Below are 10820 nucleotides of genomic sequence, written 5' to 3' on the forward strand. Positions count from 1 at the left end.
TTTGCATATTTTTGTGCAATTGTCAGGAAAGAATAGAAAGAGAAATTACTCTTACTTTGCATTTTGCCACACTCTTGCACTTCCATTTTCAAAACATGGAGGAATCAAAGAAGCAACGATGGCAGACTATTCAAGAAGATGAAGAAGATAATGCAAAATGGGTAACCCACTATTCCAGTCATCACCAAATATTGTTGGTGGGAGAGGGTGATTTCTCTTTCTCTCTTTCCCTCGCCAAATCTTTTGGCTCTGCTGCCAACATAGTCGCTTCCTCTCTCAACCCCTATGGTCTCTCTCTCTTACCCTTCAGTATTTTGTTCCTGCAAAAAATATTATTTGTGTCTTGGGATTTGATCATGTGTGTTCTTCTCTCTGTTTGCATATTTGTTATTCATAAAGTAACCCTAGTGTGTTTTTATTTTTGTTTTATAATATTATTACTGTTTTTATTTGGTTGTTTTGAAGATGATGGAAGATAGTATCTTGTTGGTACGTTTTAAACTTGTTAACAATTTGTGTAGCATTTTTGTGGCTTTCCTTGATATTGCATGAATAAAAAAGCTAGACTCCATGGCCAAAATTACAGATGCAAACAAGATTGTTGCAGCTGGGATATGTTGATATGTTTTATCAGTGGAAGTCAGTGTTTTTAAGGTTTCCAGTAAAATGAAGACATTTTTCATTTTTTTACCTTTTTGGAAGTGAAGCCCTCTTCATTTTTGGTTAAGATTGGTTAAATACTTTGATATTGTAAGTTATTTTGACTTTTAGGAATGATCTGTTTGGAGTTTTGTCCTTTTTCAAAGCTTTCTACCATGTTCTCATTCTCCACAATTTGGGGAAGTGTTGCTTATGTTGTTTAATGTTTCATTCATTCTCTCTATCTGTCTATTTTACTGCTCTAGTTTCGGTTGTACTTGCTAGAACAATGTGGAAAGCTGATTAATAAAAATAAGGGTACATTTTAGAGTCACATAGCTCACGAGTTCAAAATCCAAATGATCTCTCACATGTAGATAATGTTACCAAGATGTACAAGCAGGCAAAGTCAAATTTAGAAGAATTGCACAAGCTGGGAGCATTCTTATTACATGGAGTTGATGCAACCAAAATGAAGCTTCATCCAGATTTAAAAATGCGAAGGTTTGATCGAGTCATATTCAACTTTCCTCACGCTGGCTTTCATGGGAGGGAAGATAGCTCGTCGATGATTGAGTGAGTTTTCTAGTATTTTTGTGTTTATTCTTGGCTCTTCTTTGCTGATATTAAGCTAGATAAGAAGAAAAATATATAGTGTAAAAGTTTAGCATGCTTCTGTCTTCTTTGTGGAAGGTTGGAATTGAGAGCTTGAATTTCATGTTTTTGCAGAATTTCTGGTTTGTATATTCTGTTATTTAGATTTCTTTGTTTGTGAAACATGGTTTTTAAGTTTCTAATCCTTATCAACCATCACTTGTTTGCATGCGGTTTTCTTTGTGTTCTTGAATTTACAGGATGCATAAAGCCCTTGTGCATGGATTCTTCAACAATGCTAGTCGCATGCTTCGAGCCAATGGTGAAATACATATCAGTCATAAAACTACAGAACCTTTTAGCTACTGGGACATTGAGAATCTTGCTGCACAATGCTTTTTGACGTTGATTGAGCGTGCTGACTTCAAGATAGAAGATTATTCTGGTTACAATAATAAGAGAGGTGATGCCTATAGATGTGATGAACCCTTTCCACTTGGTAAGTGCTGCACGTTCAAGTTTGTCTACATCCCTGAGGGAAAGCGTTCGAGGATAAAACGAATGATGGTTCCTAGACACAACAGAAATCTCCAAATTGAAGAGATTGAGTATGCTGTGGAGCAATTACCAACTTCAGCTCATCTCAATTATTTCCCTACAGCAAGTCACTTTCTAAAACTGAAAGAAGAGACATCATTCACTGGGGTTCACTCAAGTAACATGACAGAAGTGCATGGAAGAGGTTTTCCTCCTGGTGGTTATTCTTCTCTTGGTATGAGTCGAGGCCCTCCAAGAACATTTCAACCATGGCCAGCATCTGCTAATGTCAGATACTCTCTGACAGATCATATTAGAACAATGGAAACTGTTCCCGAACCACTGTATACTCGAAGAATATTGCAACCAATGGAGGAATCGCAATCTCTTCAACCAGGGCCAACATCTCCTTATATCAGATACTCTTTGACAGATCATATTAGAACAATGGAAACTGTTCCAGAATCACTGTATACTCGAAGAACATTGCAACCAATGGAGGAACGGCAATCTCTGCCACCAGGGCCAACATCTCCTTATATCAGATACTCTTTGACAGATCATATTAGAACAATGGAAACTGTTCCAGAATCACTGTATACTCGAAGAACATTGCAACCAATAGAGGAACGGCAATCTCTGCCACCAGAGCCGACATCTGCTCATATCAGATACTCTCTGACAGATCACATTAGAACAATGGAAACTGTTCCAGAACCATTGTATACTCGAAGAACATTGCAACCAATGGAGGAACGGCAATCTCTGCCACCAGAGCCGACATCTGCTCATATCAGATACTCTCTGACAGATCACATTAGAACAATGGAAACTGTTCCAGAACCATTGTATACTCGAAGAACATTGCAACCAATGGAGGAATGGCAATCTCTGCCTCCAGGGCCAACATCTGCTCATATCAGATACTCTTTGACAGATCACATTAGAACAATGAAAACTTTTCCAGAATCACTGTATGCTCGAAGAACATGGCAACCAATGGAGCCATTGCAATCTTTGCAACCAGGGCCAACATCTGCTAAAATCAGATACTTTCTGACAGATCATATTAGAAAAATGGAAACTGTTCCCGAGCCACTGTATACTCGAAGAACAGTGCAACCACTGCAGCACTTTCAATCTTTGCTGCCAGGGCGAACATCAACCGATGTCAGATTCTCTCTGACAGATCATGGTAGAACAATGGAGGCTATTCGTGTATCACCTGATGCTAGAAATGAAGGGTACTGGGTTAATGGTGGCAGGTGAAATTATTTTGGAGAAGAACATGGTAGAACAATGGATACTTCTCCCTTATCACATGGTGATAGAAATGAAGGCTATTGTCAGGTCTATGGTGGCTGCTCAAATGATTGGCAGCAGGATCATTGCAGAACAACAAATGAGAGTGGAAATTGTCTTGATGGAATAAGTTGCCTGGGAGGAGTTTTCAGAGTGAGCTTCACCGATTGAATATTTTGATGTCAGAGAGAAGGGTCATTGTGCAGTCCTTTTCATTCAGTCAACATTGGAAAGTGCAGTAGAGGAATTTCACTACCAGTTACACTGTTTTATTTTTTTTGTTTCTTCTGGCTGTTTAAAGCCTCTTTTATTCAAGTGCTTGCTGAAGCTGGTTGAATTTTCTCATATACATTTTCCATTTGTTTACCTTTTTGGAGTATTGACTTTATGCAATCAAGAAATGTTTACTTTACTATCCAATTATATAATTGTAATGATAACTCTGTTAGATAGGTATAAAATTTGTATCAATAATATTTTTTATTTGTATAGTTTTTTATAATAAAAATTTCACAAAATCATAGATTTTGAATAATAGTTTTTATTTTCTAAGAAATATATAATATAAATATAAAATTAGAGTTTTTATATGAATTGAATTCCTTCAGTTGGTTCAGTTATTAGTAGTCTTCAATTTTATTCAGTTTGTACTTCAAGTTTTGAACTTCGAAAACCATGTCACGCTTTCATTTGTATTTCAAGTTTTCTTTTTCCTTAGTTTTTAAGAGACTTTAAGGCTATCTTCATAAGGGAAATGTGATAATACTGTGCTTCTTCATGATAAGGAAAATATGAATGATAATCAAATGAAAGTTTATCTTGATACTGAAAAGTTGCTCGCACCATGTTATGCAATGAACTAATACGATTGTTGGAGTGAATTCAGTTCTTACTTTACTGAGTGAAATAGGAATCTACCAAATCATGTTCTCCAGCTGCAATCTTAGTGAAATTTGTTTACATTATCATCCAATCATTCAGTTCTATGACAGCAATTCTAAAAATCATAAATATCCTGATTTGTAATCTATTTACAATGTTCTATATCAACAACATATAAAAATTAAATTGTTTCTTATCTATCAAGTAGTTCCCAGACTTCCTTTTTAGCTCACTGGTATGGTATCAGTACAAGTTATATATGAAACCAAACATAGAAAGCAATAAACAAGCATAAAAATTCTACCCTTTACTTTCATTTCTTGGTGATGCACTTCCTAGCCACCAAGACACCAGTTGGTGGAGCAGTCATCTCTATCTGGCATCTGCTATGCAACCAGTAAGACAAGTGGAATAACCCGATAGTTACTCTCACTTTAAAGGTTCCTCTCACATTGTACTTGACCATGTTACCTTGCACCTGTCCTTTAAGGTTCACACCAAGATCCTTAGGCAAAAACACCAAGCTGGATATGAAGTGCAGTGATTCCAACCTGCTCTCTCTTCTCCTCTGAGTAAAGGGCTGAATGGACTGTGTTGATATGATCCTGTCTGAGAAGAAAAGTTCAATATCCAAAGACTCAAACCTCACATCAATCTTCCTGTTGGGGTTGGTGATGTTTGCAAGGAGGGTGAAGTCACCATTGAAGTATTCTGGTGAGTCAAAGTACACTGAATTAAGGTTTGCATTGGGGATGTCAAAAGTGGGGTTCCTTGGTCTGATGCCTAGGAAGATTATCAAAGTTGCAACTCCAAAGAAGATAAGCACAAGGCTGAATATGAGACACAACACTGCAGCAAACCATATGATGGGATTGGTCCTTTGAAATGGAGGCTGCCTTAGTGGTGGTGGTGGTGGCCTAATTGACTTTGGTGCAACATAATTTGGTGCTTCGGGTTCCTGAGAATGTTGTTTGATGGGGTGTTTTGATATGACAATTTGATCAGGAGACACTTGCTTGGTTTGTTTTCTTGTGGCTAGGGGTGGTGGAGGAGGTGGTGGTGGAAGGGCAAGCATGGTTCAGAATGAGTAGAAGCTGCTAGAAATTTTCACACTTCCCTCAGACAAACAAACAAACAGTATGTGTGTAGAGATCAAGATCATGACTGGTTTCTATATATTTATTGTTCTGAGTGGAATGATGGGTTAAGGAAAGTGAAGAAGGATAAAGAAGCTTTTAATTTAGTAGTGGGGACAATGTGGTTTTCCTTTTTCTAGGTATTGACAAAAGTAAGGAACATTAAGAACAAAAGTGGAGCTGCATAGAGATTTGGATTTTGAATGTTTGTGGTATTCGTACGTGCTAGGGTTTGAGAAAGTGCTGAACAATGTGTTGTAGGAGTGAGAAAATGTCCTTAACCGATCGAATCCAATTCAACCCGTAGAAAAATCGAATATACGATTAGGTTATTGATAATTGGATAAAATGGGATAAATAAAATGGATAATTACGATTGAATTTTAAATAACATATTATAATTTTATGAATATCTGAATTTATAATATAAAATTGTAAAAATAATTAATCTTACTATATTTGTTAGTAAAAAGAAGAAGAATATCTTAAGAGTTTTGATGATGATGATTTATGAAAAAAATGTTTGGTTTAAAGAGATACATTGAAAGACGAAATAATTTAATTGTTGAACTTTTGTAGTATGTGTATTGTATTTAAATTAGTAGATAAAAGTTGATAGATAGAATTCAAATAACAACATTTAAGAAACATTTTACTATTCTAAAAATATTTATTATAATCGATTATCTTAGTCAAATTTAGAACTGACAAAAAGGCTTGGTAATAATCGATTATATAATTGGTTATCCTATAGAAAAATATTTTTTTAAAAAAATGATCGATTATTAGTGATAGTTGTAAAATGAACTCTTTAGTTTCTCACATAATTTTCAAAATATGAGTTTATAAACATTTAACTTAAACTTCATTTCGAAAGAACATTTCACTTAGAGGTTTAACAACTATGTGTTAGTAAAACTCTGTGTTTGTGAAAAGAGTTTTGAAAAACCTAACGTGGGTAGATTCATTAAGTGTGTCTTGTGATTTAGTGTTTTTGTTGTTGTTAAAAAACTTGTTTACCATTTGTGTGTGTTCATCCTTTGTGTGTCAAAGAAGGTGTTATTCATCCTTTATGTGTCAAATGAAGTGTCTTCAAGATAGGTGTTTTCTAACCTTTATTCTACTCTTTGTTATTAGTGATTAGTTAATCCATCTTTAGAGAAATTAACAAATGGACTTAGGGTCTTTTGATCCAAACTAGTATAAAATACTTGTGCAAATTCTCTCTTTCGCTATACTTCTTATCTTTATTGTTGTTAATTATAAAGAATCGATTTTATTTATAAAAAAGGAAAATTTTGAAAGGCACAATTTTTATTAAAGAAACCAATTCACCCTCACTGGTTTGTTCAAACCCTTTAATATTTTTTTTTTTGTGTACTTCTAACAATTGATATCAAAACTTACTTTGATAGTTTTTCAAATATTTTCAAAATGGTTTGATAAAATCAAACATTTGTTGAGGATGCTTCAATTGATAGACCTTCATTGTTTATTAGGAAAAAATATGGTTTTTAAAAAGTAAGAATGCAAATATTTTTAAAGTTTGTTAATATAGGTATTTAGAATGCTATTATAAATGGTCCTTTTGTTCTTATTATTGTTAATAATGTGTAGGAACCTAAGTCTTTTTGCAATGGATTGCAAATGAAAATAGAAGGGTTCAATATGATGTTAGTGACAGAAATATAATTTCATCTACTTTAACCCTTGATGAGTTCCACATGATTTTTGTGTGTAAGAGTGCTCAAGAAATATGGAAAATTTTAAAAGAGTTACTCATAACACATGATGTTAAATGTGTTCGGGAGAACTCCTTAATTCAAGAGTACGAGATGTTTCAAATGAAACAAGATGAAACAATCTATCATGTGCTGAAGTGGTTCACACACATCGTCAATCTTCTCAAAAGAAAACTGAATATTGTTTTTAAATCTGAGGTTGTCAAAAGAAAAAGGACCAAAGAAGATGATGACTCTAAAGAAAAAGTCCCAAAGAAGATTATGTCTCTGATTGTAAGAATATGGATTTAATTATGAAAAAGTTCATAAACTTTGTGAAGAACAAAAATAGAGAACATCACAAAAGAGAAGGAAAGAAGGGTAGAATGTTCTACAAAAAAAAGAAATTGGAGGAGAATGATTCAAGCTCTTCATCAAGTTCTTCATTAAGCTCTAATGATTTAAATGAAGAAGCTAACATTTGTTTGATAGCTGAAATACAAAATGAAGTTGTAGTAAGGTTAATAGTTCTAGTATTTCTAGTGAGTCAAATAATTATGACTACATCTCCAGAATTATATGTTAAATCTGAAAAATTAAAATAGGCACATAGAAAATTGAAAATAGAATATATAAAGCCTTGCAAAAGAATTTTGAAATATCTTTAGAAGAAGTAGAAATTTTAAATAGCAAAATTTCAGTTTTAGAGAATGGAAGAAATGTACCTGAGTGTGAATCTTACAAGGAGCGTGAATTAAAAATAGCTAATCTTCAAAACTCAATTTCAAATGGTTCAAAAGTTGAAAACAATTTTCATAAAAACAAACAAGAATAAGAATAAGGATAAGAGAAACCATAGAGTATGAATGAATAACTTATTATAGAACCCAAATATCGTCACATGCTTTTATTACATGAAAAAGGGAAACACTTCAAATAAATGTAGAATAAAATATTTTGATGTTCTTAATGGAAAATATACTTGGATTCTGGTTATAAAGTAACCCTCCTATAACCACCTTAAAGGATCCAAATAAGATTTTAAGGACCAAAATTTTTATGTTGTCTTTTGCAAGATAAATTAAGAAATAAAAATAAAAATAAAAAATGCTGTATGGAATCTTTGAAAATTTTGAGCTTAAAAGGGTTAAATATGTATTAGAACATTAAGAATAGTTAAAATTTGATTATTTTTTTTCTGAAAGATTACGTAAATAATTGATTATCAAGGTATTGGAATGTTTAAGATTGACTCTAGTACACATTTGTCTCACGAATAATCTATTATCCCAATTAATGATATATTCTCTTAACCTCTAAATCCCAAAACAATTAATCTTAAAAATCAATTTTAAACTTTTAAAGGGATTACTTTTTCTAGAAAGATTTATTTTATTAAAAAAGAGGGAATATTACATTCAAGGGAGTAAACTTTTAATGATATAGGAGGAGCTAAATTCTAATTGAATTAATGAATTTAGGGAATCATAAATATTAGATACATTTTTATTATGATAAAAAAAGGAGAGAAATAATTTGGTTGACATCTTGTGATAAATTGAAAGTGAGATATATGATTATGTTAATATCTTGTTTTTTTTCTAGATTAATTATTCTTTTTCCCTAAGTTGTTGATTGAGAACGAGATCTTTAAGAGTAGGACATATCACAAGCCTTCAACAAATTTTCGATCCCCATAAAAAAAGGGAGACTGTTAGCAAAAAGAAGAAGATAGACATATTATTTCAATAAAGAGTTTTGATGATGATGATTCATGGAGATGTGTTGAAGATTTAAAAAATGTCTGGCTTCATGAGATACATTGAAGACTGAGTACTTTAGTTGTTGAAGTTTTGTAATCTATGTATTTTATTTAAAATTAGTAGACCAAAAATCAGAAAGGTAGAATTCAATCAGTATAAGACTCACGAAAAGTTTTATTATTCTAAAATCATCCATGATAATCGATTATCACTATTGATAATCAATATCCCAGTCAAATTCAAAATTGGTAAAAGGACTTGCTATTAATCAATTATCATTTATAATAATAGATTATCGCAAAGAAAAATAATTTTTGAAAAAGTTCCACTAATAATTGATTATCACTTATGATAATATCGATTATCAATTACTGTTACAAAATGGACTCTTCAGTTTCTAACCTAATTTTCAAAATATGAGGCTATAAATATTTAACTTAAACCTTATTTCAAAAGAACATTTCACTCAGAGGTTTAAGCCTTGTGTGCTAGATAAACTCTGTGTTTGTGAAAATGGAATTTAAAAAACCTAGTGTGGGTAGAGTAATAACTTTCACTAAGTGTGTCTTGTGATTGGGTATTGTTGTTGCTAGAAAAGTTATTCATCCTTTATGATGTGAATCAAACCAATGATTGAACGTGACCATGAGCAATAACAAGGATCCACTTGAAAGACGTAGAGGATGTATGATAAGGGCCAGAGAAAGTAAAGCAAAGGAAGTTCTTCAACAATTGAATACAAGCCCAAATTTCAAGGAGATAAGGCCAAGATGGTGAATTGCATTATGACTCAAATGGAGAACTAAAGCACCTTTTTGCTGTTGTTTTATTTTATAAGTTGGTTTGTTTTTAAAATAGCCCAATCTTTATAAAATTGGCTAACCAAATTATGTCTTTGGGCCAGTCAATTAGCGAGCTTTAGTTTGACTTTATTTTCAAGTTGTAATAAGGGTGCAATTTGGAAACTTAGACATCAGTCCTTATAAGCTTAACTATTTTCATCAAATACAGAAGTTGGGTTTTTATGCAGATAAATTAGGGTTTTATCCTTTCTATCTTAATGAGAGTCATTTTATTAAGTTATTGAGTGATTCAAGAATCTTTGGTTGCATCAAAGGATTTTCCACCCTTTGTGTGTTGTCTCCTGTGGAAGAGTGATTCTTTCCTTCAATTTTTATCTTTGTCTCTTTGATTTTTTTTTCTTTCTTATTCTCAATTTATAAAATCTCAATTTATGCCCATTTTTATCTCATATTCATAACTTTCATTCTACTCATCCAAATTGAGTGTTTCTTGAGTCTAATTTGTAGTTTAGAACGTGATTTTTCACACCGTTTTGGAAACACCCCAATTGGAGTTCTATAGCTCAAGATATTGATGTTTTGAAAGTTTTGTTCCCTATTTTTTACTAAATTTCGAAATTTCTTTCAAGGTGTTCATCCTCAATTTATAAAATCTCAAGTTATCCTGAATCAGCCCTTTTGTAAATATGGTTCATATTATTGCTAGGAAAGTTGTTCATCCTTTGTGTGTCAAAGGAAGTGTTATTCATCTTATAAAAGGAATCGTTTTTCATCTCTTGTATCTTTAAGATAAATGCTTTTTAACCTTTACTCAGCTCTTTGTTATTATAAGTTCTTATTATTCTTTAGTGATTAGTTAATCCCTCTTTAAAGAACTTAACAACTAGACATAGGTTGTTAAATTCGATAAATTAAATGATCGAACATGAATGGTAAAATCCAACTTACCTACAACCTAAACAGCTCGATTTCGACTAATTCGATAAATTAAATGGTCGAATATGAATGGTAAATTAAATTTGAATTATACTCAATTAATTTGGTTAGATTTGACACTCACTCTTAATGTATTGAACAAAGCTTACCCTTTAAGGATGTCAAATTAATAATAAAATGAATTTGAATTACTAATATATAGTTAATTAAAATAATCATACCTTTCAAAAATAATATATTGTTTCTATCATACTGAATAGTCTCATAGTTTGGGAGTCGAGACCTAAGACATTTTAAATATTCTTTTTCTTTCCTCCTTTCACCCACTAAGGCGTCTTATAAGGAAAACATCGTGACAGAGCATGTAAGACCCCCAAAAATCAAGGTATCACGAGTTGTTACAAAAATCGATCATTTCAAACTTTTCTCATAACGTGAAAACATAATTTTCAAAAACCTCAATGTTTAAACTTACAAAAACAAATCAAATTGCATAATTCCAAAAGC

The 10820-nt window shown here is 32.4% G+C and overlaps 2 protein-coding genes across 3 annotated transcripts; one reads left to right on the plus strand and one right to left on the minus strand.

Moving 5' to 3' along the window:
* On the plus strand, nucleotides 1-3484 carry LOC108321904 (uncharacterized). Of its 2 annotated transcripts, none has more exons than XM_052878656.1 (3): nucleotides 1-288; nucleotides 1017-1215; nucleotides 1494-3484. In XM_052878656.1, exons 1-3 carry the CDS (start codon nucleotides 96-98, stop codon nucleotides 3037-3039), a joined length of 1938 nt encoding a protein of 645 aa, XP_052734616.1. In that variant the 5' UTR covers nucleotides 1-95; the 3' UTR covers nucleotides 3040-3484. The 2 variants fall into 2 exon arrangements, with proteins under 2 accessions (XP_052734616.1, XP_052734617.1); XM_052878657.1 differs by having other exon boundaries at nucleotides 153-288; nucleotides 1043-1215.
* Nucleotides 3485-4013: 529 nt separating this feature from the next.
* Nucleotides 4014-5349, minus strand: LOC108321913 (uncharacterized protein At1g08160). The gene has a single exon (XM_017553821.2). It carries the CDS (start codon nucleotides 5027-5029, stop codon nucleotides 4268-4270), a length of 762 nt encoding a protein of 253 aa, XP_017409310.1. The 5' UTR covers nucleotides 5030-5349; the 3' UTR covers nucleotides 4014-4267.
* Nucleotides 5350-10820: the final 5471 nt, after the last annotated feature.

Source organism: Vigna angularis, chromosome 6 (assembly GCF_016808095.1).
Source record: "Vigna angularis cultivar LongXiaoDou No.4 chromosome 6, ASM1680809v1, whole genome shotgun sequence".
Classification (NCBI taxonomy): Eukaryota; Viridiplantae; Streptophyta; class Magnoliopsida; order Fabales; family Fabaceae; genus Vigna; species Vigna angularis.

What these genes read in the sequence shown, in the direction of transcription:
- LOC108321904 (XM_052878656.1), top strand. Translation starts at nt 96, where the DNA reads ATGGAGGAATCAAAGAAGCAACGATGGCAGACTATTCAAGAAGATGAA. An exon ending in TTCCTCTCTCAACCCCTATG is followed by an intron (nt 289 to 1,016) that starts GTCTCTCTCTCT and finishes TCTCACATGTAG; the next exon opens with ATAATGTTACCAAGATGTAC. An exon ending in GATAGCTCGTCGATGATTGA is followed by an intron (nt 1,216 to 1,493) that starts GTGAGTTTTCTA and finishes TTGAATTTACAG; the next exon opens with GATGCATAAAGCCCTTGTGC.
- LOC108321913 (XM_017553821.2), bottom strand. Translation starts at nt 5,029, where the DNA reads ATGCTTGCCCTTCCACCACCACCTCCTCCACCACCCCTAGCCACAAGA.